This window comes from Fusarium coffeatum (assembly GCF_003316985.1).
Source record: "Fusarium coffeatum strain FIESC_28 chromosome Unknown BRIP53273_contig_157, whole genome shotgun sequence".
NCBI classification, from domain to species: domain Eukaryota; kingdom Fungi; phylum Ascomycota; class Sordariomycetes; order Hypocreales; family Nectriaceae; genus Fusarium; species Fusarium coffeatum.
In genome coordinates, this window is record NW_022157950.1 from 1 (window position 1) to 26,234 (window position 26,234).

At 49.4% G+C, this 26,234-nt stretch overlaps 7 protein-coding genes across 7 annotated transcripts; 2 read left to right on the plus strand and 5 right to left on the minus strand.

Annotated features, from left to right (window-relative positions):
• Positions 1-457: 457 nt before the first annotated feature.
• On the minus strand, positions 458-3,119 carry FIESC28_07158 (uncharacterized protein; the record flags this gene model as incomplete). Its single annotated transcript, XM_031161299.1, has 2 exons — positions 458-2,323; positions 2,376-3,119. The coding sequence occupies 2 exons, from the start codon at positions 3,117-3,119 to the stop codon at positions 458-460; spliced, it is 2,610 nt and encodes an 869-aa protein (XP_031014632.1).
• Positions 3,120-4,344: 1,225 nt separating this feature from the next.
• FIESC28_07159 (uncharacterized protein) lies at positions 4,345-5,284 on the plus strand (the record flags this gene model as incomplete). The annotated part of the gene is made up of 4 exons (XM_031161300.1): positions 4,345-4,368; positions 4,432-4,616; positions 4,686-5,104; positions 5,157-5,284. 4 exons carry the CDS (start codon positions 4,345-4,347, stop codon positions 5,282-5,284), a joined length of 756 nt encoding a protein of 251 aa, XP_031014633.1.
• Positions 5,285-5,530: 246 nt separating this feature from the next.
• On the minus strand, positions 5,531-6,351 carry FIESC28_07160 (uncharacterized protein; the record flags this gene model as incomplete). The annotated part of the gene is made up of 2 exons (XM_031161301.1): positions 5,531-6,228; positions 6,288-6,351. 2 exons carry the CDS (start codon positions 6,349-6,351, stop codon positions 5,531-5,533), a joined length of 762 nt encoding a protein of 253 aa, XP_031014634.1.
• A 1,174-nt stretch (positions 6,352-7,525) lies between these two features.
• Positions 7,526-9,235, plus strand: FIESC28_07161 (uncharacterized protein; the record flags this gene model as incomplete). Its single annotated transcript, XM_031161302.1, has 1 exon — positions 7,526-9,235. One exon carries the CDS (start codon positions 7,526-7,528, stop codon positions 9,233-9,235), a length of 1,710 nt encoding a protein of 569 aa, XP_031014635.1.
• A 96-nt stretch (positions 9,236-9,331) lies between these two features.
• FIESC28_07162 (uncharacterized protein) lies at positions 9,332-11,133 on the minus strand (the record flags this gene model as incomplete). The annotated part of the gene is made up of 6 exons (XM_031161303.1): positions 9,332-9,871; positions 9,925-10,319; positions 10,369-10,533; positions 10,598-10,646; positions 10,709-10,851; positions 10,926-11,133. The coding sequence occupies 6 exons, from the start codon at positions 11,131-11,133 to the stop codon at positions 9,332-9,334; spliced, it is 1,500 nt and encodes a 499-aa protein (XP_031014636.1).
• Positions 11,134-12,491: 1,358 nt separating this feature from the next.
• FIESC28_07163 (uncharacterized protein) lies at positions 12,492-17,351 on the minus strand (the record flags this gene model as incomplete). The annotated part of the gene is made up of 7 exons (XM_031161304.1): positions 12,492-13,864; positions 13,962-14,105; positions 14,516-14,523; positions 14,587-15,221; positions 15,273-15,516; positions 15,570-16,803; positions 17,186-17,351. The coding sequence occupies 7 exons, from the start codon at positions 17,349-17,351 to the stop codon at positions 12,492-12,494; spliced, it is 3,804 nt and encodes a 1,267-aa protein (XP_031014637.1).
• A 1,687-nt stretch (positions 17,352-19,038) lies between these two features.
• Positions 19,039-20,747, minus strand: FIESC28_07164 (uncharacterized protein; the record flags this gene model as incomplete). The annotated part of the gene is made up of 3 exons (XM_031161305.1): positions 19,039-19,110; positions 19,165-19,735; positions 19,792-20,747. 3 exons carry the CDS (start codon positions 20,745-20,747, stop codon positions 19,039-19,041), a joined length of 1,599 nt encoding a protein of 532 aa, XP_031014638.1.
• Between the last annotated feature and the right edge of the window lie 5,487 nt (positions 20,748-26,234).

Consider the following 26,234-nt stretch of genomic DNA (forward strand, 5'->3'; position numbering starts at 1 on the left):
GTGACGACCAGCGAATCCCCGCAGTTGTATGTTTTTGCTTTTTGCCCCTTTTGTTCTTTTCGAACCTGCTTCATCCGAGAGTATCTTCTACGGTATTTATCAAAGGCAATGTGACTGTGTTTTGTATTCACATTGGAATTGAACTACGCGATCCTGTTTGTTGAATAGAGTTGTATAAGTGCGTATAACCTCACGTTTGACAAAGTCACATTTCTTACTACACGATACGAACAAAGAAGGTAAAAGAAAATGAGCCCTTGAATTCTACACATCTCGAGTATCATGATCCAAGAATCCATCTCGTTCCATCCATGACAGTAACCGTCATAACGAATAATCATATAACGTTATAATATTGAAGCATTAGCTTCTCAAACGAATTCCCCACCTGACTCCCACACGCCTTGTACTGGTATCATTGAGCGATGTTATTTCCCTTCCAATCCCGTCAACGTGATTATGATGCAGCAGCTCCTCCATTCTTCTCACTCGATTCCCTCTCTAGTAAAATTCCAAGATGCTGAAGATCATCGCGCGCTTTGGCATCACTTTCCAAAACCTTTCGAACAACTTCCCACTCCTTACGGGCCATCTGATAGGCTTGAGGCAAGATGAACTGCACAGTGGGTGCAGTGATCCATTGTCCCAGAATTTCCTGGGCCGCAGTCATGCCAGCCTGTTGAGCCTGGTGTTTGTGGGCGTCTGACATTTTTGGAGGTGCTGCCGCTGCCGGTGCTGCCGCCGGCGGTGCCGGTTTGGCATACTTTGGCGGCTGCGGAATAGGTACAGGCGTTTGAGTTGCAGACTGCCACTGGGCCGGAGTCGACTGCTGTGGGAATCCTCCTTGGGGTGCCTGGGGGGTCGCTGGTGAGAACGCAGGACCGGCTGACGCCGTGGAGTTACTCCTCTGAGCGTGAGGAGCAGGGGTTGGTGAGCCTGGACCGCTGGGATCTTGTTGAGCAGCAACTCCATCCTTGAGTTGCTTGAGTTGTTCAGGCTCAGTGTGGTATACAAATACAGCTAGTAGCATAGGCTCTTCGCGTACCCGTGGGATCTTATTATCCACAAGGTTAAGCATAAACTCGGGATAGTTGTCCTCTCCTGGTGGTACTGGCACAAGATAGGTATCGCGAACATTGGCTAGAGCTTTATCTCCAATAACACCATAACGTTTCTTATCCGTAAAGTATTTGAGAAGAGTATGGAACTCAGAATGGGCCACTGGGGATACAGGTGTGAGGGAGACGACGATAATATCGGTGGATTTGCTGTATCGAAGACCACAGAGATATTCAATAGCAGCTTGCTCAGTGATTCGACCAGCCACAGTCAACTTCTTAGGGATCAACTTTGACCAGGGTCCAACTGAAGCAAAGTTGGCACCACCGATATACTTGGCCGTTGCTTGGAAATCAGCAATCGAACTCATGGCAAGAGAGCCACGCCAGATAACGTCGGGGTCTTGAGTCTCCTCTGTCGGTGAGTAAGGGGGTGACTCATTATCTTCTTGCAGCATACGGTCCACATCAGGATCTACACCAGGGCCGTTGGCACCAGTTGCCAGAGCTGAAGGCCTGCGGTTCTGAGATGCAGTTGGGGATTTAACACTCGAAAAGACCTTAGCGATGTCGAAGTCGGCTTGGCTTGGCGACCGTTGCTTGTCGTCAGTTTGCTGTGGGTGTGAGGCCAGGTCGGCTTGGTCGCCCGTTGCAGGCTCCTTCTTAACTTGCTGATCTGAGCGCCGAGGTCCTGGTGGGAGGGGTACAGCAGGGTCGTTTGTAAACGTTTCGTCGTCAACGACTTCCTCGCCCTTGTGTGTTCTTCTCACGCGCGGTCCTGTTTCGGAAGTATAAAGAATCGATTGCTTCTCAGCCTTGGCCTTCATTTCAGCGGTTTGCTTTTGCATCTCTGACGAGGCAAGCTGCTCTGATGTCATGGTGGCCAGCATTGTGGGAGACAAAGTCTTGAACACAAGCCCCTGGCCCAACTCCGGGTTGTTCTTCAAATTGAAGCTCAAGGACTTTATTTGCTGGCTGTACTCTTTCTGTCCCTTGGTAACGGGGTATGCATCATATACACTTCGCTCGATCTGGAGGGCGAAGGTCTCTGATAGAGACTCGACTGTACTGTCTTCTTCAAGCTGGAGGTCACCATGCTTGTGCATAGATGCTAGAACATGGCTTAGAGACTTGCTCAGGGCTTTGGCGGGTCCCGTTCTAGCGCCAGGCAAGTCTGCGACCGATGCGGCGAGATCATCTGGTGGAGTGTATGAGACAGTAACAGGAGTAGTTCCATTCTCTGACACACGGCGAACTTTAGCTGACTGTGCATGGTTGTTAGCATCAATAATTCCAGGTACAAAGACAGAAACATACCTTGCCATCCGTATCAAGAGAATCTTCTCGTGTCTTTCGTTTGCCTGTCTTCGCGTCCTTCTTGTCCTTCGCGGTGTCGGGCGCAGGAGATGCCTTAGGTTTGGACTTATCATCCTCCTTGGTCTCGCTGTGTCGTTTGCCCTTACCTTTACGTCCACCGCGTTTCTTCTTTTTGGACTCTTCCTCATGCGCCTTGCGCCGGGCTTCCCAGGGCTTCTCTCCTTTGGCTATACCCTCGAGGAGCTCCTTGTGATCGTCTGGTCGACATTGCTCACACCAGTAATGCTCGGGAATCTCATCATCGTATGAGCTTACTCCCACACAAACATTATGCTGCCAGGCACCGCAGGTTTCACAAGCGATCCAAGCTTCGCCAGAATCTTCATCTTGCTCTGTGGCACCACATACACATCTGATCAGTTCATCCTCCTCTTCCTCCTCTTGTTCTTGCTGCTGTTCTTGTTCCTGCTCCTGTTCCTGTTCCTGCTCCTTGGCCTTCTTAGTCTTCTTCGTCTGTCGCTTCTTTGGTACCGCCGCGGGTTCAAGCTCGTCGAATGATTTCGTGTGTTGACCTTTGGTCGCGCGGACCGATCGTCGGGGTTCCGCTTCACCTGAATTGTCGCTGTTAGTTGATGCCTTGGAACTCTTGGTATGGTTGTAATTGTCGCGACGTGTGAATGCCTTGCCAACAGCAGATTGAGAGGGCATTGAGGATTTGGCGAGTCGTTGTCGCTTACCAGACATGATTAAAGGTTGTATCAATGTTCGCAGTGCGGATTTGGGTAATGCGACGCGTGTCGGTGCCGAAAGGCGTTGACTGATGAAATAGTGCTGGGGAAATTTCTACTATTGCAACGAAGCGCAGGACGGTATGCGCCCTTATACGGGCATTGAGGTAATTACGTGGAGGATAATTGAAAATCACGACTATGTCAAGAACAGCTTCAGAGCCTTCTTAGCTGTTCCGCGCGAAGATGCTCGTCTCTCTTCAACCTCTATACGTCTTGGCGCAAGTGATGTACCAATATGCCGATACACAGGAATTTGAGATGTGCGCGAGATGAGTAGTACGGTCGCGTCTCGGTGATTTGACTACACGGAGCGTGACGATTTCTCCAAACCTGTCGAAAGGTGTTATGAAGTCAATCAAGGTTGCGCGACAGCCGTTATGGTGATGTAAATGCAATATCAGTAAGTTGAGCGGGTCGCGTGCCGAGCTTCGAAAGACGCGCGCCTTAAAGACAGAACTCTGGACGAAGTCCAAATTGCTGCATAGAAAAATGTATGGCAGCAGCTTCTGTTCGAGTTGGCGAAATAGCTGCTGTCAAAGTAATCGTTCGGGATGATGATGATGTAAAAGAGAAATGCTTCACTGGAGGGGAAAGAGAGCTATGCGGAGGAGGGTTTGAAAACTTCGGCACTAGAAAGCTTCCGCCCGCCGCTCATGCCCTACAGTGGTTGAAGTGGTCGGGTGGCAGGTGGCAGGGGCCCATGGAGTGGAGGATAAACTCGCGCTTGTGACAGACAATCTGATTTTGGGAAGCTGCGCTGCTTGTGTCCACTTAAACAAAGCTGTTTGATGCCTTATTGTGGCAAAGTGTTTGCCTGAGAATTACCAAGAAGGAGCTCGGATTAGTCAAGGTCATATCTCAGCCTTGCAGCCGACGCTTTGATTAGATTGGCTGATGCTCAGCACCGTCATCCTAGCCTGAGGCAGGAACATTCAGCCTACCCGCTAGCAATTCAGCAAACAGAGAGCTAACGCGGCGCGGCGGCCTAGAGCTCCGTTACAGGTAACCATCTGGACTGGAACCTGGGCTGCACCGACGTAAACGAATCCACAGCCTCAACTCCAACAACAAGCCAGCTCCTCACCCTCGCAACGGCTTTCTATTAGAACTTACCTGGGCTCTGTTAGAGGTCCTTTCACTGTCCATACATTCAATTCCGACATTTCGAGCTTTCCGCCATGTCTCGCCGTTACGATTCCCGAGTGCGTTGGCCCTTGAGCTCCAATAGCTGGAAGCTCTCCCACCCAGCTAACCGATATCTATAGACAACCATCTTCTCACCAGAGGGCCGTCTCTACCAGGTCGAATATGCTCTAGAGGCTATTTCACATGCAGGTACCGCCATTGGTATCCTGGCCAAGGATGGTATTGTCCTTGCCGCCGAGCGAAAGGTCACCTCAAAGCTGTTGGAGCAGGACACTTCTGCCGAGAAGCTCTACATTTTGAACGAGTGCGCAACCACTCCTTGCTAAGGCTTACTTTTGAAGAGTTACATGACTAATGGATGTTGCTTTTATAGTAACATGATCTGCGCTGTTGCTGGAATGACCGCCGATGCCAACATCCTTATCAATTACGCCCGACAAGCCGCTCAGCGATACCTCCTCACCTACAACGAAGACATCCCCTGCGAACAGCTCGTCCGCCGCCTTTGTGATCTGAAGCAAGGTTACACCCAGCACGGTGGTCTACGACCTTTCGGTGTGTCTTTCATCTACGCTGGCTGGGATCCTCGAAGACAATTCCAGCTCTACCTTAGCAACCCCTCCGGCAACTACGGTGGCTGGAAGGCTACAAGTGCGGGTGCCAACAACGCAAGCGCACAGAGTCTGCTCAAGCAAGACTATAAGGAGGATTGCACTTTGAAGGAGGCTTGTGGAATGGCAGTCAAGGTTCTTAGCAAGACAATGGACTCGACCAAGCTGAGCAGTGAGAAGAGTACGTTTCGCTGTCGGATTACTGATGATTACCCCGCTAATACCATGTGTAGTTGAGTTCGCAACAGTAGGACAGACCGAGGACGGCAAGATCTACCACCGTCTGTGGAGCGCTGACGAGATCACGGCGTTGTTGAAGGAGCACGATCTGGCGAAGAACGAGGAGACAGAGGAAAAGTAAGGAACAAGGCAATAGATTCTTGATAGATGGGGTGAAAGGAATGCGGGGCCACCCTTATCTGCCCCTGTACAATAATATCATGAAATGACCACACAACGAGACGAGACGTATTTCGAATCTTGACCTCACCCAAGTCTATGGTTGTTGCTGGAGGATGATATGATGGATCGATGAAAAACGCTATGCAATGTGAATGACGCCGAGGCCTCTCAAACAAGCATGCAAACTAAGCCTAAGTCCCCAATATCAGCGTCGCGAACCACTCAAGTTGTCCATCTCAAATCCTACATCTGTCCCTCTTGCTGCCTCCTCATCATCGGTAATGCGTTGCCAACCGGGTTGTGTGTCGACTCCTGGTCGAGGATAAGGCTCGTCGCACTTTTGGCTGGATAGTCGAGGCCAGTGACGTCTGTAACTCCAGTATGCAATGCTCATGCCTAGAGCTGAGCCCACGCAGACATCGTAAACATCGTGGCGGTAATCCTCACATCGGGAAATGGCGACGAGACCTGCTCCGATGAGTGGCAGAAGGCAGACCAAAGCGCGACTCAGATCACGGCCGCCGGCTGAGTAGCGGAAAACGTGGAGCTGTCCGGCAAGGAAGAGACTGAGAAATCCTAGGCCGGCAAACGAAAAGGATGAGTGGCCAGAAGGAAATGACCGCCAGCCCTCTTGAAGAATATGACCATCTTCCCTCGTGCACACATCTATGGTGACGAGGGTGTTGGCTTTGGTACCAACTGCGGGCTGGCAACGGTCAAGCAAGTCAGGGCGAGGTCTACCAACGGCGTTCTTGATGATGTCAGTGATGAAGGAAGTAAGTACAATAGAGATGAGGAACGAAAGGTAGGTGACTTCGTGCTTTGCAGCCGAGGCTCTTGTGACTATGTTGAAGGCGATGAGAACTCCTAGTGGTATGAACAGAGCGTATACAAAGTTCATGACTGGTTTTTGTCAGTTGTGGTCAAGCATTGTCTACTTCGGTTCAATGCTTCAAACGTACAGACAGGAACACGCTCATGAACCGCATATGGGTATGAGATCTGAAGATCGTTGATGAAGAACATGCGATGAAATGGGTTGACAAAAAGGACCGTCTATAAATCTGTCAACGTGGTGAAACTCGCTTCTCGAATTGTTGTACAGACCAGGATCCAACCTGCTAAGAGAAACAGGAACCCAACATAATCAGGCGCATGAGTTGTCTGCAAGGCATGTTAGTCTCTTTTTTGTCATGTAACTATTTCGATAGTGACTGGCCTTCCAATATCGTCGCAAGAATGAGATAGGCCCGTTAGATGAGCCATAGTTATGAGCCGGTGCCATGGTTGATGACGATGGTTGAAGGAGGGTATGAGAGCCGGGATTGGCGGATCATAGAAAGACTTCAGATAGGCGTGCGATCGAAATTCGGAAACTTTTTCGCAAGGCGCAGTTGAGTATTGAAGTATTTTCTTCTTTACTACCGTGTCATATCAGAAGTGAACCGCTCAAAGAATGTTCGTAAGGAGTTGACAGGTTGTAGCTGATGATGAGGTTGGACTGTTGCCCAAAGCGGGAATGAGGGCCCCTAATCTTGGAATTTCTGGGGCCATATTAATGGAGGCTCGGGAACAGGCCTATAGAATGGCATCTATGCGTACATTTCCAACAGATACTAGAGATGATGGTCCAAGAAAGTATTGCTTTGCTCAGTATTTATATGCGACGGAACATTCTGCTATAAGCTCTTACTTTGAACATTAAAGTACGTGGGTGGTTCATTGTGCCTATAGACAAACTCAATTAATAAGTAAAGAGCTGTCAACCATAGACTCACGCACGCAACGAGTAGTCTACTGAGCTGACATAGCACATATTCATTATAGAAATGGATTCTAAATATTTCTCACAACCAAATTGTTAACTTCAAGCAGAGCAAACCATTAAGGTTCGGTTCTTAACAATCGAGCCATGAATCGAGCTGAAGCTACAGGGTAATCAGAATCCATTTATCCTCCACTATTCGCTGGGCCCAAGCTCCTTCGGACTTCTCTTGGGGGAATCATAACTTTCTTGCCGTTGCTCAACCATCCACCTTTTATTGACATCAAGCGATTTTTGCAGTCAAAACCTACGCGCTTTTGGTCAAAACAACTCGACCAACACGAAACCAACCGATTACCAATTACTGTCCACATAAACATCCATCTCGTTCCCAAACCTGATGTCATAGTCTGCGACGCGCCTGCGCCGAACGAAATGCTCAAGTCGACGCATACACCCTCGGCAGCTGCCCTGGCGCCGCTGCCTCCAGGATGGAGTGAACATACAGCACCTACAGGACATACATACTATTATAATGCCGAAACGAAGGAATCAACCTACAAGCGACCGGGAACTCAACCTCCTCCGCAGCCTGTGCAAGCACAACAGCCAGCATACCCTGCCTACGGTTCAATACCCTCTCTAGCCGATCCTAATGTCGCCAATGCCTATATGGCACAGTTCAATCAAGATCAGAATGGTTCAAGACCACGTAACTCACGAGGCGGACATGGAGGCGGACGTGGGGGATTCGAAGGTCGACCTCGTCCACAGCCCGTAGACAAGCCGAGGAGGAAAGAACCGATTCCAGGCTGTGAACCTTGGATTCTAGTCTACACGAAATACTCGAGGAGATTTGTGTATAACCCTGTTAAGAATACCAGCTACTGGCGCATACCAGAGAAGCTGATGCCCGCCATTCTGGAGCTTGACAAAGCACGACTGAGGAAAAAGGCAGGAGGAGAAGCAGAAGAAGAGACGAAAACCGAGCAAGAGAACAACACGGGAAACACGGCGGAAGAAAATGCGACAACTCAGAAGGCAGATGCTCCTGCAACAGGTCTGAACGACGACAGCGAATATGAAGAGGTTGAGGTGACGGATGACGAAGGCGAGGGTGAAGATGATGGGGAACACCCGTCTAAGAGACAAAGGACGGAAGACCCTCAAATGGACGAAGACGGGCCCTTGGAATTCACAGAAGCCGATTTTGCAGCACAACTACAGGCAATGGGAGATGACTATGGTCTCGAACCAGGCGATTATGACGACGGAAATGCGGAGGAATGGCCCGAAGGCGCTGAGGGAGTGCCCCTATCCGAGGATGATGCCAAATACCTTTTCAAGGATCTCTTGAATGACTTCAATATCAACCCCTATAGTCCGTGGGAGAAGCTTCTCGAGGAAGGCAAGATCATCGATGATTTGAGATACACTGCGCTCAGCACTACGAAAGCACGCCGAGACTGCTGGGATGAATGGACGCGTGAGAAGATTGCAGAGTTGAAGGAGCAACGGGCGAAGCAGGAAAAGCGGGATCCTCGTATTGCTTACCTGGCATTCCTGCAAGAAAAGGCCACCCCGAAGCTGTACTGGCCCGAGTTCAAGAGGAAGTACAAGAAGGAGGACGTCATGAAAGATCACAAGATCAACGACAAGGATCGCGAAAAGGCGTACCGAGAACATATTGCGCGGCTCAAAATGGCCCAGCCTAAGCTCAAGTCTGATCTGACTGCCCTGCTCAAGGCCCAGCCTGTGCATCTGCTTAACAACAAGTCGCTATCTACCGGCTTACCCGACCCGGTCCTCACCGACATTCGATACATATCGCTTGAGCCCAAAATCCGCGATCCCCTGATCGAGGCTTACGTGAGCAACTTGCCTCCACCACCCGAGGACCTGGATGCGGCAAAAGACGACGAGGAACAGCGAAAGCAGCGCGATGCTCGCGAAAAACGCGAGAAGGCGCTAGAAGAAAGGAATCGTGCGGTGGAAGAGCAGAGAAGGAAGAGAGAACGTGAGGTAGCGGCCAGTAAAGCCAGATTGAGAGAAGAGGAAAGGGAGATCGAGATGGCTATGAGAGTAGGCAAACAGGGGCTGCAAAGTCAATTGGCCAGCATGAAGGAGGCGGAAAAGGAGTCTTGATGGAGAGAAAACATCAATTGTCTTGTCTATCTAACTAACTGAGCATATCCAATTCTAGCGGCCAATTCTTGCTTATATTTCAATCTTTGTTTCCAATCAAAGTCCATACATGAAGGTGAACTTCTTATCTGCGTAGCGGCGATCGTTGAGTCTCTCGCTCTCGATCTCTTCAGGTGTCATCGTGCTCAGTATCGTCCTCTTGCGCTTGTTGACTGCTGCAAGCAAGAATCGATATGAGATATATCCGACTAGCGCGATGGCCATGAAGCCCAGCGTAACGTAGAACGGAAGTCTATAGTGTGGCTTATAACGCTGTCGGTACAGTTGTGCCCCGATCACGCCTCCGAGGTTGCCGAATCCATTAACACCAAGTACTAGGGCGCGCTTGCCAGGCTCGGGTGTGTTGCCGCTCAGCCAGGCCATTGTCAGAGGAGCAGAAATGTACACGCCCGAGAGCAGTACACAGAGCGATATATACTGGCCAGTACTCGAGGAGATCGTGACGGTGAGAACAAGGCCAATGATTCCAAGCAGCAACCCGCCGAGAATATGATAGCCGCGTTCTTTGTGATGGTCGGAGCTGAGGGCAAAGGCGTAGAGACCGAGAGCGCCGCAAACAAAGGGAGGAACTGTCATCTATTGCGTGGTCAGTCAGGGTCAATTAGGATTCTCGTACAAGGACAACTTACCAAGTTCGCAAGGATGGACTCGTAGCCCAACCCCTGAACAACTAGAGGCAGAAAAACCGAGAAGGCACTGCTAGGAACACTGGCGCAGATGTTGAGCACAAGGACAGTCCACAGTTTCCAGTCTTTGAGCGTCTCGACAAAGTCCCGTTTGCTTAGTCGGTTCTTTTCTATCCCATCTTCGCTGTACTCGTGCTGGACAAATTCGGCGTTGTCTTGTTTCATTCGTTCGACGGCAAGCTCTCGCTCGTCCGGTCGAAGGAACCAAGCGGAGCCTGGACCGTTAGGTAGCCATAACCAGGCAACGATTGCAAAGAAGCAGGTCAGCGCTCCTTCAATGAGGAAGAGGTACTGCCAGTTTTTGAGGCGGCCGCCTTGAAGGTGGAAGATTCCGTATGCTTGAAAATGTCAGCATTGGCACTACCTGGAGTTGAGTTTGGAACCCACAGATCGAGCCAGAAAAGGCACCGGCAATTGCATACTGTCCATAAAAAAGGGCCAATCTGACACAGAAGTCATATCGTGGGTAGAAGAATGATAGGTAGGCCACGGCGGTAGGATAAAATCCCGCTTCGAAGGCGCCAATAAGCAATCTTGTGGCAATGAGTGCCTCTGGAGTCAAGTTAGAGTTGGAAAGGGCACGACGTTAGTTAACTAGAAAAGGAGAACAACGTACCACGTCCTCTGATAAAAGCCTGACCAATAGTCACTGCGCCCCAGCCAAACTGTCGGGTGTTAGCTGGTCCTGGGTCGTTATGCTTAATCAAGGGTTGCCTTGTCAACTTACCATCAGAAAGGGGATCCAATGTCTAGCACCGATGTAACGGCCAGCAGCGGCTGAGACAGGCTGAAGGACGACGAATGTGACAAAGAACAGAGACACGGCTTCATTAAGGTCGTCAGGCTCTGCTCCTATATCGGTAGTAAATCCTAGAAGTAGATAGTTAGGTGACCAAGTTCGTCGACTGAACACTACGAAGCAAAGCTGAAGAGGGGTGTCACACCTTGTGTCTCGGCATTACCAACGTTACCACGATCGAGGCCGTTGAACAAGTATAGGAGAGACAGGAGTGGAAGAAGGGCGAAATCTAGCTTCTGGTTTAATGCTCGACTTCTTTCCCGAGTCTGATCCATGGAAGAGGAAGAGGCAGCGACATGACTAGATCGTGTCTTGTTGGACTCTCTCGGCTGGAAAACATTTTGATCGGCCATATTGGCGGTAGCAGCAGTAGTAGTCCGAATGGAGGGGGGAGACGATTGGCTTTCCTCATAAATCAAGAAAAAATGGGACAAACACCTCGTAGTGTGTTCTTGAAATGAAACTCCACGACCAGTGTTCCGGCGTCTTCGTCTCATTCATATATACGTCTGCCCGACAGGCAACACCGACCCCATACCGGCTCTTGGGACTTATGCCCCTATAGAGATTCCATGATAACTTCGCCCAGATGCCTCTTGTCCGGGATTGCTTTGGGGGGCTTATCCAATGAATCCCCTTTCTACAGTGTTCCCAAGGATCTGGTAAGCGTCAACCATGTGTAGGCCCGATCCGGGTGTCATCTTGTTTGTCACTATGCTGTGTAAATCAAGGTTTCCTGTCGACCTATCATGAAGTAAGAATCTGACAGCAGACCATACGCTCGGGTTTGAGGCTGACAACAAAGTGCCTCGAATAGGCAGATGGCCAACGCCACTGATGCAACCTTGATCGAGGTTGCCTGAGCTCCTCAACACCCACTGACCGCATCTTTAGCCTGCACATTAAGTATGTTATAGTGATGGAGGGCAGTGTGAGGGCCAAAAGAGTAGCGGGAACGGAGCTAAGCAGGACCAGAATTGACTCATTACCAAGGAGCGGGACTCGTATAACGAGTCGCCGAGAACCTCCACAATTATGCGCAAAACAGGAAAACGATTATTACAAGTTTCCGTGATGACCAAATTATGGTTGATGATCTAAGTCATAGATGGCGTGCGGGCTGTGCTGTTAGGGCTGTAAGGCTGACATATACCCCAGAATCAGGGATCCTTCGCGCTGCTTACTGAGAGCGTGTCATTACACCCTGGTACCTAATCGTTGCGCCTCGCCTCGTAAAAGGACTTATGAATGATTGAATGAGCCTTCTAGAAAAAGGCACCTAGACGATAAAGTTGCCGTATTGAGAAGTCAACAGTCGGTGCGATTCGTCAAACTAACACGACAAACATCCCCTGCCTGAAACTCTGGTTCCCAGTCAGATTCACCGGTACGGAGTACTCCACTGGAGCTTCAGGTTGAAGCCACTGCAGTAAGACGATAGGCACGTTGAAATTGCGTTAAAAGACTCAAGGCTCAGAGCTCACAGTTGAAGCGGCAAGTGTCAGACAGTCCCCACTGCTACATTGATTCCATCATGTTTCCACACGGTGAGCGTGAGCCGGAGCGTTTGTCAGATGTTCCAAGGCACCAAAGAATGCAGGAAAGGTCATATGCCGCGACTATTGGCCGAATATGAAATAGAAGTAATGTAACTCTTCGCATTGTTGGGGTTAAGGTCCAGGTGCAGGACTGGCTGGCTCGGATTCGTTTCTCATAGATTGGTAAAGTATTGGTCAGCTTTCTTTGCGACATCCTCGGCGTATCTCGATATGCCCGCAGCGTCGGTAACCCCGTCCTCTGTAATATAATGATCGATCAAATCAGATGGGACCCTCTCAAAATACACGTTTTTGACATTTACTTTAGAGTGGGGGGCATCGAGGAGGTCCGCGGAGAGACCTCTCCAAGCTTGCGTAACCTCCGAGGGGTCATTTTCCTCCTGTTCTGGGGGCGGAAATGGCAACACCTTCTCTTTCTCAGAAAGAACGACAATTTTCGCTTGCGGGGCAGCGTACTTGGCTGTCAAGATGGTGGGTAGTGAACCGACCTTATTGCTAACTGCGGCTGTTCCGTCGATTAGATCCGCCCCGATTAGCACGATATCAATACCTCTCGCCGCAACACCGACACTCGCATCAGTGTGGACTGTTACCTCGAGCTTTGTTCTGCTTTCACTAGCAAAAGAAGTAATTGCTTGAGCCATTTTGACACCTTCGAAAAGTGGTCGAGACTCGAGCACATGGACATGAATGGGCCACGAGCCCTTCCCGCGAACGTGAGTGATGGCCGATGTGATGGTAGAGCTGCAAGAAAGCGTAAGAATCTTGATTGGCCTATCTCCTTCTAGATGGCGTTCCAGGAAGGCTTGAAACGAAGCTCCAGTTCTTGAACTGGTAGCCTGTCGGTCGTAAGCGTATTTGTTGAGGGTCTCGATGATCTTTTCAATCAAACCCTTGTTCAGCGAATCACCGGACATGATACTGCCTTCAATTATGCCCAGACTCGACAGAACAGTGTTCAAAACTGATGCACCCATGCTTTCCCGTCCATTCTTCCATAGATGCCATCCGGCGAACCTGACGTTCCTCCACCACTGGTCTTGATCTGAGATGTCGATCGTCCTGACCACATCAATGTATGTGTCGAGAGCCTTGGAAGCAAGCTGGCGAGCTCCGCTCTCGTGATCGTTCTGCAAAGCCATCAAGCATGTGGCAAGGGTGTTGCCAGCCGCATCGCCCAGATCAATATTGAACCACACCCTTCGGAAGCTTTCAAGAATCCGCGGAACACCCCCGAAGTCATCTGAGTCGTTGACGGTATCTGGATCGAACCATTCATAACCTTCATGCTCCCAGTCTATTCTGATACCAGCTTCGCCTTGACCACCCTCCTTCTCTGATTTGAGAATGAAGGCAAAAGGATTGACTGTCCATTCTCTTCCAATTGAGTCATCAACAAATGAGAAGGGCTTCCCTCTTCGAAACAGATGCAAAGAATCCTTTGTGAGAGTTGTCTCTTCCTCTAGTTCTCTCCAGGCTGTGTAAAGTGGATCCGCATCGGATTCCTCTACACTGCCAGAGATGCCTGCATATTTGTGTCTGGGTACAGTATGTAAGCACAAATTACAACCATCTGACAGGAATATGATGGGGCAAGGATTACTGATATGTTCTTACGTTACCACTCCGGCGGAAGAGAGCAACCTTTGGCTTCTGTGCTATGTCATCGGATGGGAATTTGAAGATGAAGCATGTCGCGACGGCTCGGCGCTCGAGAGGTGCCATTTGCGGTAATGATTTGCGACAGTCAACACGAGCGATGATGACTAGAGGCAAAGTTCACTTGGTATCAAAGTTATTTGACAGGCAGAGATAATGGAAGGAATAGCGAGATTACGAGTGAGACATTCCATGGATACGACGGTTGCAAGAGTCACCCACTTCATCACATGACTCTCAGACGTCACCTTCCTCTTAATTACTTCTTACATGACAATGGGAAGAGCGAGGACTGACTTGCCAAGCATATTTTTGTTCTGCTCTTGCATTTTCAAATTTTCTGTACAACTTTCTAAATTTGCGCGTGCGAAACATGGATGTCTGGGAAGGCGTAATCCGTAAAGTTTCCCGCAATCGGAGAACCTCGACTGGATGCCTCTCGATCGTCAGGAGTCAAAGCACCACGATACTCCCCTATGCGAGTAATTCGATCGATAGGCAGATCTGTAAAACCTACCAAGAGGACTTTACCGGTGTCAATCTTATTATTCATTAATATTTTATATGATATATATCTAAATGAGATACCCATTATAGGACTGCCAGTCAACGTCGATCCACGACACCAACTCATTGTATAACATATGTCCTTGATCAACAAGAATTGGCTGCTGCAATGCCTCCGAGGCCAACTTGTCCGGCCACGATTGTCCCATATCCACCGTTGTACGATTCGCGATTGGATCGTAGGTTGTTGAAGTTTGATTCATGTTCATAGAGCGTGTCGCTGTGTTGATATCAACAGGTATAGGAAGTCGTTGCACAAGGACGCGAAGATCTCGAAGAACTGTAGCACAATCTCGGCCATAGTTGCTGCCCACACGACTCTCATCCTCGAATCTGGCAATCACAAAGTCGAGATCGAGTGCCCGAGCCTTCTCGGTTCTGGATGATGGACACAAATCCTCTACCAACTGCTGCAGCATCAAGACAATAGCCGCGTTGAAGATGAAATGAAGGCCGGCCTGGAGGAGTTTTCGGGGGTGGTTGACAAGTAAGATCTGGCGTGCCAACCGAATGTTGTGTTCTGCCGAGGCAATGCACCGCTTGAGGTGAGGAAGTTGGGGATGCGTGCTCAATGAGCATTGGCGAGAGACAAGCTTTTCTGCGAACGACTTTTTGACTAGAGCGAAGAAGACGGGGCGTATAGTCAAGATAATGAGCTGCAAAACAAAGTTAGGTGCTGAGATAGTAGACATGAGTAAACAACATACCTGATTGTAGTACATGTGCAGTAAGCAGGTTGCTGGATCATCGCTCAGTCCGTTACTTGACAGTCGTAAGGAGGGCGGAAGGTTTAGACTCCAAGAATCAAGCATGCTTATTTCTCCTTCAAGACTTCTTATGGGCCTAACAACATCTTTCGAAGGGGATATGCGATATGTGTTACACACGATATGATTCGAGATCCGTGAAAGCTCAACGTGTGCCTTGAGACCGTCGGCTGGGGGCATGGATCTGTAGCACAATGTTAGCTAAAGCAGCGATCAGGGACAGAGGCGTAAACATACGGAGCATCACAAGGTGGTTCTAAACGGATGGCATCATCCATAATGGTTGGGGGTCTTCCCATCAGACAGCTCAGATAACGATCCAGTACATATAACGTCCAGAAAACTCGCTTGCCACTTTCGTCAAGCCAGCCTCTATGAGAACCGTGCATGATGCTGATATGCATGGCGCTACTCACACACATATACGCAGCATCGCGACGATTCATCTCGATCAAGTAGAAGCCCATCAGAGTCAACGCTGCAACCTCATTCGGCGTAAAGCGCGTGATGTCAAGAGGGTTCCCCAGGAGCATACGCGCCCTGCTGTAATAGTTCTCGCTGAGATTAGAGTCTATAGAAATGTCCAGCGGTGGCATCAGTGTAGCCTGCGAGACGACAGCAAACGCGGTCTGATAGAGAGCCAGAGGGCGACATTTGGTCAACCGGACCATTTGTGAATCTCGCTCTAGTAGGGGAATTGTGGGCGTTGTGTGTAGATTCCCCCACCAATGAATACCTCCGCTTGGCCAGTTGCCGTTCCCGTCTTGAATGAAGTATCGTAGCTCAGAAAGCATCGAGTCCATCTCGGGGTAAGAGGGGAACCATGCGGGATCGATATCGCGATTATTTAGAGGACGAGAGTCGTATGTCTGATAGCTACCAAGACTCGACAGGAACGCACTACCATCTGAGCCTGGACGAAGATTTTGGTAGGCAAGAGGGAGAACCGTGGTCATGAACTCTTTCAAGTTATCGAGAAAAGTTGCACCGCTCGTCTCGCCGAGAAAACGAGCATGGCCATCGGGATCATGCAGCAGTCGGCCCTCGGTTGATGCCAGGTTCTCATCGTCATCTTGTCTCTGGTGGTGAGTCGATATAGAATGCGATAGTTGGGGAGGATGTGGCCGTGATAGTCCGAGGCTAATATCTTGGATTCGCGCATCCGGATACGGAATCTGAGATTGGGAATGCGAGATTTGCTGAAACTGGCGAGGAATGCTGGGGTATTGGAATTGGGGGAGCTCGGAGGGGCCTCTCACGATATGTGCATGGCCATCTAATGATGGTGTTGTATGAGCTGTTGATCCAACACGAGATCCATTGTGACCAGACTCAGAGGCCGTCCAGCCAAGCAATACGGATAGCTCTTGGCGGCTGGCGGCATCAGTAACCGCGTTGGAGATAGCTGCGGGTACAGTATCCCGAAGAACCCGCTCATAGAGGTCGACCTTGTGTTTCAACTCTTGGATCTCTGTACGTGTAACAGTAACTTTCTCAACAGGAAGAGGGTATACGCAGTCGCGTGAAGATGACCGACATTGCCGACACGGGTGCTCGCCAGAGCATCTGACTCTTCTCACGTTGCAAGCATTACACCTTTAAGCGAAGACATTTGTTAGACCGAGTCAATGTTCTCTTGGACACGTGTATCGAGATTTGAGTAGATGAGAAGATGAGAAGATATTGATTGAAGAGATAGATAGGTAGTAGGTAGGTAGATGGTGCGCAACAGTGGATGGACAACCCTTTTAGAGGGTATATCATATATCAAAATGTCATCCACCGCGTAAAAGAGGAGATACAGAATAGTCAAGTAACCAAAAAGACAACTTACGCTGTGGCGACACGCTTACGATGCTCGGGAGCGACCTTGTGTCGTCGGGGATTAACAGGAAGCCTTCGTGGAGTAGAAGCAGAAGAAGGAGTGGCTGTAGCTGTAGCTGTGGCTGATGTTGGAGGAGCAGGAGTAGAGGTAGCCGAAGACGACTGTACTCCAGTTTCCTCAGAGTCGGTCTTCATGGCTTAGGCAGTCGGGTCGGCTCGCTCTGTGCTGTGCTGGGCTAGGTAAGGTTGATTTTCCAAGAGGAAAACAGAACATTCGTCGTATGCTTCCATTGACTGTGAGCCAGTCAGCCCCTGTTCAATTGTGCTCAGTTGACTTGATTTCAGGTTCCTACCAGCAGCTAAGTGAAGGATAGTTAGGGGCCAAAAACTCCGCTCCGCTCTCTTCTCAAAAAGGTACAGGATTTACCCAACCGCTGTAGTTTTAGTTTAGGTGGTGGTCCCCCACTCCCATCACTTTCTGTCGGGTCTTTCCTTCCTTACTGGACTTTTAACGCACAGAAACACGAACCGAGATCTTGGTCGTGACTGCTCTTTTTTGTTGGTGCGGACATAAGAAAAATCGAAATAGGAAACCGGTCAATCATTTATGGGGAAACTCACCATGACCAAAGATAGAAAGAGGAAGGGAGAAAAAAAGAGAAGCCTTCAACTGGAAATGGTTCGTTTCGCTTGCGGCACGGTCAAGATAACCCTCTCCTTGCCTTGTCTAACCTTTCCTCTCCACTACTTCTGACTGTCCATTCGCTATATGTACCTAAACTCTGAGTCTTGATCGTGCTCAGAAGCAAAAGTTTGACCGGCTTATCCGTATTCAAGTGCTGCAGATCTCGTTGAGTTAATGCTATCACCGATGCACAGTCGACCTGACACAGACACATGGATCCCAAGAGGTTTGGTTAGGTTTGACGCCAGAAGCGAACCGAGGCAAGACGCCAATCAATACCCGCATGGAATCAGACGGATAACGTCGTTTTGACAGGGGATTGCAACCTTGTCAGCTTTTCCAATGTCATTATTTGAGACATGAAGGGCTCTGCTTACTCAAGCAACGTTTTTCGTTCTGACATTTTTCTGCATCAATCTCAATATGGCAATTCATTGTCCGAAATACGAATGGATACTTGACATGGGAAGCAAGTTGGCTGTGTCTTGAGTCGGGTCCCTGATCATCCAGGAAAGGGTATAATGGCTCAACACCAAGGTTCGACATGGACCGAACTTGATACTGATAACATCTCTCTGCTCTCTGCCTGCCGAAAGATGTCATGCCCATCAGAAAGATTCTCATCGGTATTGCCAATTCCAGAGGCTTACCCGTTTGGTGTAGCGGAGATACTGCGCTTAAAGGTCAATAACAACACTTGGTGCAGGACAGACCATGGTTATGAAGTCATATCCAAAGCTTTGTATGATATCACGGCGACAATTACTCGAAGGGACATTATGTAGATCCAGGATCCAAAAGATGCTGGATCATGGAATGCCAAACTAATGGGTGATATGCACCTGACTCTATATTACCAACACTGAGATATTTATATATTTATGATAAACAATGACTCGGGACAAAACGTTCCGGGAGCGTAGAGACTAAGATTCAAGAGCCATGGACGGATATTTCTTAATGCAATGATATGTGGTTCTAATAATATCTACAAAAACACCATAAAAACCTGTTCCACCTTTTGATGATAATGTACTGTAATGATAAATCCGACAACAAATAAAAAAGAAAAGAGGATATAAAAAAAAGATTCAAGCCGGGGAACTACTTTTTCGAGTCCAACCGACCATTTTCGCTGTCCATGCTAACCCATTACACTCGAGTAAACATTCCATTCATTCATGCTGTCGTGGCAATTTATTGCTTGAAAATAGACTGGACGATCTCGCCCGAACGTGTGCTCAGAACAGAGAGAAGTGTGTCGCTCAGCTAGAAACTTGTTAGCATGGATCTCCTAGTACTGATAATCAATGCATCACTTACTCCGTGAGTACCCTCACAGCAACCCTGCAGCCAAACACCAGAGTCTTGGGCAACTGTACCAGGAGAGAACTTGACTTGGTAATCTCTTCCGACTGCCAACTTGCGCTCACCATCCTGTGTCTCAACGTTCCAGCCGTTAACTCCCTTGGGAGACTCGTTGCGTCCCGACACTGTCTTGGGGAGCATTGTCCAGGCGTCCTTGAGCATGTCGACGTGCGCGCTTCGCTTGTAACCGGTAGCAGCGACGATCAAGTCAACATCGAAAGTCTCTTGGTCGACGAAGCCGTCGAGAGGACCCTCGTTAACGCGCTGAACCTTGATCTCGAGGGCATCGCCCTTGGTGTCGACGCTGGCAATCTCGCGTCCCGAAAGGATTCTATGGGGCCAAAGGGTCTCATCGTCGCTAATCTCGCGCTTCTGGTCGTACATCTTCTCGAAAAGGTGCTCAATCAGTTCCAGGCGGACGACACCGTAGTTAGTAGCGCGAGCCTCGGTCAGGAGAGTCTCGCGAGCCTTGACAGATCGTGGCCACAGGGTGTCAATGTACTCAGGGTTGAAGATGGAGTTAACGCTGTGCGTCATAGTTAGCAATGAGTTCAACTCTAGGTACACGTACGTATAACTTACAAGGGAGAGTCGTCGCTGGGGCGGAGGAACTCCTGGCGCATGATGAGGTAGGTCTTGGAGTTGGGGTACAGGTTCTGGACATTGTTGAAGATCTCGGCAGCACTCTGACCGGCACCAATGACAGCAACTCGGTAAGGAGCGTTCTGCTTTGAGAGGATTTGGGGGGCGTAGCTGGCGAACTGGGAAGAGTGCAGAACACGAGGGTGCTTTGCGGGAAGGCTCTTGGGCAGCGAGGGCTGGCCACCAGCAGCAACGAGAACATGTCGGCTGCGGTAAGATTGGACCTGGCCAGTCTTGCCATTGCGGGCTTGGACGGCAAAGGTCTTGACGGCACCAGCCTCCTTGCTCTCGGGCGAGATGGAAACAACCTCGTTGCTGTAGGCGACCACATGATCGAACCAGGAAGAACACCAGCGAAGATAGTCTTCGTACTCAGTACGGGCAGGCAGGAAAGTGCTCAGGTTGGTGAAGTCGACTAGACGACCCTGGCTGTGGAGGTAGTTGAGGAAAGTGAACTCAGATCGAGGATTGCGGAGAGTAGCCATGTCCTTGATGAAGGAGATTTGCATCTTGGCTCCAGGGAGAAGCATGCCGGCGTGCCAAGCGAACTTGGGCTGCTTCTCGAGGAAAAGAACCTTGGGAGCTGCGCCATCAGGACGGAGCTTTCTGCCCTCAGCGATAGCATCGTGCATAGCAACGGCAACAGCAAGAGAAGCAGGTCCAAATCCGGCGCAGATAAGATCGAACTCAGAGTTTGCGGGAGCTGACTCCAGATAAGGTGAGCGTTCCTTGTGAACGCGAGGTCCATGACGAACAGCTCGAGGAGCCTCGTCGCCGTTGCTGATACCGTTTGCGCCGTTGGAGTGGCCGTTGTAATGTCCGTTGGTACCGTTGCTGGCACCATTGGATACTGGGGCATCCGAGCCTGAGAAAGAAACCTCGCTATGGGGACTCATGATGGCTGAGTTTTGTTGTGGTGGGTATATATAAGTTATAAAGTGTGAGGCTAACACACTATGTGTTTATGGTGGTTGAAGCCTTGACTGGAACTTGGGGTATAATATGCGCTTTTAGAGAGTCAAGTAGGTATCAGCCGAGCCCGAGTAGCAACAAACAGGTTTACATAAAGAACAGGAAGAATGAAGGAACGGGATGGTTCCGAGAGATGGGGGGAGATATGGGTATTTTGTAGTTTTGGGGAGGGATCCGATCTACAAGCTGCCCATTGATTCGGTCCAATTCTCTTGCTTGGGGTCAAACTATAACCAGATGATGGACCCTCAGGAAAGAAGCAAGAAAGCAGCTATGCATAGCAGGCAAAGCTCCTCTACCGTGGACTAGAGGTACTTTCCATTACATGAGAGGGAAGAGGCGGATACGAGTACAGTTAGTAGGTACCTAGTTCAGCATCAAAGTTCCCCATGGCTAATACAACCATGTCAAGCTTGTACATGACAGGGCCAGATGGGACTCGGGGAGGTACAGTACATTTGCCATGGAGACATGATACATGATACATGGAAACCACTGCATCCATGATGGGGACACTACGTGCTGTATGTACCTAAAAGCACGCAACTAGCCCACTACAGAAGAGTCAACTTCTCAGTGCCGGCCATGGTATGGTCATGGTCATACTACTAAGGGTAATCCTGGACCGTGGAGCCGCGGTTGCCAAGCAAAGGATTGGACCACAACGGAAGAAAGGAAGCAAAGAATAGAAATGGTGACGGAATTCATTCAGAAAACGTCAGTCAAGTCGAGTTAAGAGCTTGTGAAACCACGCCCAACCTGCATTGCAAGCTGCAAGCCCCCAAAAGCGAGAGCCCAGGCCCTGCCGGCCCTGCTTGTAGGTAGCGTGCAGCCTAGAGGTAATTTAGTGCACTAAAACATGGAGCTATGTCCAGGGTGGGATCGGGAATTGGGTGGGCTAGAGGAGGGGTGCGTCTTTATCCAGAAACCACCTAAACCAGACGGGACCAGAAAAAAACACCATCTTTTTCGAGCTCTAGCTTGGAGGGGTCCTGCAGGCCTTTTTGGGCAGCTTCTAAGTTACTGCATGGTATTGTATCATCTTCGTATGTTTCGAATTCATTGTTGCTTTTCTTCAAGTGGATTCCGATCTTGTCTTTCTTCCGTATTGTGGGAGAATGCCTTGATCACGGACCAATTTATAGCACTGGACAAATACAGGATAGCTTACAGTTCCTTCATATAGATCCATTGCTGTCTCAACAGTTTCTTTCTAGCCGACAGTCGTCGGTACGATGCTTGGAAGCATCGGCTTGGCCCGATCATCAGGCTGCAAGGGAATGCAAATGGAAGGAAAATGTCTCTGAAGTGGTTCCTCCACGTCCATGGCCGCGGCATACCTCGTGGACCCTCCTCGTGGAACCTCATCGACTCGACGCCGTGAAGTCCCGTAGCGCGAGGGTGAGGGTGAGGGTGAACTTCCAGTCCACCTGTGAACGCACCTGCAACAGCACGATCATCTCCGAACAGCATCAATCACCACTCTAGGATGCGGGTCCGACAATCACTTTCCAGCGCCAACTCAACCGTTGCAAGCCCCTGGAGCAACTCGGAATGCTCCAGGGATGCGTGGCGGCGTGCGTTAGTTACGACTTAGGACCGGCACTCAGCCTTCAATAAGGCAACGATGGGCATCGAATGGCCAGAGAATCAGACCTTACGCCGGGACCAACTCCGACAAGAAGATGCTCTTTTTGGGACCGATCAGCTTGACAAGAACTCGTAAATTTGGTTAAAGTTTGCATGCGATGATCTTAGACAGATGCCTATCGTCTACCTATATGGACGAATTTAATATGTAAGGCGCCTTTCGTGCATGGCGATCTATGTACGCTGACATCTTTAAGCAAAGAGTGTGTGTCGTGCCGTTCAAGTTATCTGACATCGAGTCAAGCCCAGGTCTATTGTACACCAAACTCATACATACGACAGCACAAAACATCAACCACAGCTCGACATACGTATCCATACCAATGAATAACTCTCGTCTGGCCACGTCGATTCCGGTGTTTCCCTTCAGATGTCTGCACAAGCGGAGTTTTGATGGTCGGAGCGGGTGGAGGTTTCTTCTCGGATACAATGCAGAACTAACCAAGGATCCCCAGTAAAGAAGCGTGGACTTGGACGAAAACGATGCGACGTCGGTGATGATCTTGAGAAAAAGGATCAGATAAGATTGACGTTACAAACGTCGAGGGGCGGGCTTGGCGAACTCTCTAGACCTGGCCACTCCCGCGCATAGGACTAGGACCACAGTTGAGGAGGGTCTTACAGGACTGCCGGAGGCACTGAAGAGAAGACTCGTTGACAGGGCAAGTTACTGGCTGCTTTACTGGGCCGATGCAGACCCTGAAGGCGCTACGTAGAATTGTTCCGCTGGATCGTGAGCGTGGGAGTACAAGTGGACATGACATGGCGTGGCAAAGGGCCCGAACCCAGACATTTTGGGCCGATGACGGCTTTCTGCAGGGCCTGCCTATACTTTTAGTTTCTGCGTGAAACTTCACACCGGTCGATACGACACGACGTCAATCCCTGAAACAAGAAAGAAGAAGAAAAATCTGACAAGCAACGAGGGCGGCGAAGAACGGCTTGGACGGCATATACATGGATCATGGATGCCACAAAAGCCGATCACTCGAGTTTTTGCAATGCCGTTGGAGGAAGATGAGGGGCCAGTCCCGCATACGAGAGATTGAAATGTCTTGTTGATTGGAGAATTAACAAGTTGGAGCGGATTCTGAAGACTAAGATGCTCCAGTGTGGAGATGAGGGAATTATCTGATGATCTGATAAACCGGATCTGATAAGATCTAATTAGCCAAGTCACAGTAGCGCTGTGCACCAGCCTCAACTTGACTGGCTCCCGATCCCCAGGGGCCCGTCATTTTACTAGGTACTGGCCCCTGGTGCATAGGCTAAGTCCCTTGCAAGAGGTTGTATTGGATGGAATTGCCATGCTTTTACTCTTTGGGGCCAGGTACCGATCAAATAAACGATGTGAGAGGGCAGAATTGGGAGTCTCAATGAAAAATTTTCTTCGCTCGTGAATTGAATTATCCCTCTTCAGTTAGGATCCAGGCTTGACCCGTTACAGGCACAAGCACTAAGTTAGCCTTCAGCCCCAATTTGCCATTGATCGATAAGATGTGCAGAGCTGAGCTTGCAGCTGCAGTACTGTACGTACTACGTACGATCTAGCGGACGGCGGTTTCGCTGAAGCTGCCCCATTGATTGATTAGATTGTAAATCTCTGCTAAGACATTCTGAGACCGATAACGGTGTGTCAAGCATCAAGTACAGCAACCCCGGTCGAGATGGCGTATTCATTGTGTTGCAATGGAAAAAAACCCATCAACTTATGCATAAGACATGCATTGATGGGACGACATACTATGTAACTCTGGAAATCCCCGTGGTATGGCACGATGGGATCGACGAAACCGTAAGATATTCCTACGTAGTGTCCTGATATCTGATGTTGATGTCTTTTGTTCTGTTCTCTAATATGCTGAACCCTTGTTTCGGGACAGGCGCATTTTGTGATCTAGAACATCTGGACCTTACCAACACTCCGGCACTGGGCATCTGCTGTTGGTTCAGTAATCTTCTGCTGTCCTGCCTATCCTCTTATGATCCTGCCGCTGTGGACTAAAGCAGTGCCTACAGTAGCTTGTCTGGACCCCGGTATTTCATTGACACAGAGCCGTAAGCCACAGTCAGGGACCAAAGTCGCTTCACATTCTTCAGCATGCAGGTTAGAGGCGAAGTAGCAGAGACTTTTTGTAGACGAAAGTATAGCGGACTGATTCAGGTTCCCGAAGCCCAGACTTGTCATAAATGTGAATTTATATGCTTGGGGTGTTCAAATCTTGAATCAAGCTACTTCCGTATTGGGAGGCGACTTTGTATCCAGATCAATGCAGAGTTGAAGAAAGCAGACAGTATAGACTCTTGGCTATATTACAGCAAATGCTATACACATACGTCATTTGGAGTGAATTGAGACATGCACCGGCAAAGTTGTGGGTGGCTGAATGAAGAGAGTTTCTAGAAGTTATTGCATAACGACCATACTTGCTGAGCATTTATTGACAAGGTTCATGTGATTGATACCGCATTAATTGCATCGGAAAACTTTGGTTATGACTGACGTGGGTACCATGCAAGACAGGTTCACGCTTATTTGAAGGCGCCATACGATTAGGTTATCTGATTAGATCAAGTCCAAGATCAGCAAGTCGGCCGCTGCAAGCATTGAAGTGCTGTGATCAACAATGCACCGGCGTTTTTCTGGTGTGCTCAACAGCATCACAGTCGAGCCGACATGAATTAATTCAAGAGCCACAGCAGATGATAAAGTAAAACCTAGAGTATATTCTATTCTCCTTCAACACTATACCTTAGACAGCTCCGTCAAGATGCCTCTCTGTAAGAGCTGACAGCTAAGAATTAATTGGTACTGACAACAGGGTAGGAACCTAATGGCCGATGAACGCATGCACCTTCCACTTCCACGTACCTACCTATGGGAACTCGGCCCACACCTCCTTCCCACTTCCCCACTCACTCCTTGCATCATCCACGGTTCAAGGTCCAAGGCAAGGCAAGGGCCAGGGCCAAATTTCCACTCATCACTCCATCACCGCTTCATCGCGGCTTTCAATATCGTCCAACGTCTTAAACCTTGACTGGATATTGCTTTGCTTGTCTTTTTGTCCGTCCTCGCATCGGTGTCGATAAATCTTTACTGCATGTGATGCGATTGATGTGTCTGCAGTACCGGTACCTTCGGCGCCAGCCGCTGACGCCGCACAATTTGACTTAACCGCTCCCTAACGGCGTCGCTGTTGTATCAGCCACAGAATGAACGACAGACCAACTCTCGTCTCTTTTTCGTGACCGAACCCAAAGCTCGTCTTGTTCGCCTACCTTAGCAGGTACTCAATCCTGCTACCTTGCCATCGAATGCATCACCGATCCGAACCGTGTTCGCTCGGGCATCCGAGACTGCGCCGACCAAGTATGGGTCTTTCCGTTGATGAGTCTGGAGGTTTCTCTTATTCTTGAACAACGTCCTTGTCATCCGCCGTCTCTACTATCACCCCAAGGCACCATCACTTCAACAATTGAGGGATGGTTCAACCCTTTCTGCTGCCGTGCCGATACCTACCCCAATGCCCCTCTAATCAACCGTCACACATTCTGTTCATTTGATATGTCCTATTGATACGCTTCATGCTTCGTAGACAAGGTAGGCAAACGAGCATGAAACGTCTTCTCGACGCAGCCCTTGTACCATTCGATACACTCTCTTTCGTTCTTTTTGCACAAGCCCCATGTCGAGCATATCTCTCTTGACCTTGTTGTATTGTCATCTCCGTCTCATCCGCCATCTCGTACACTCATCA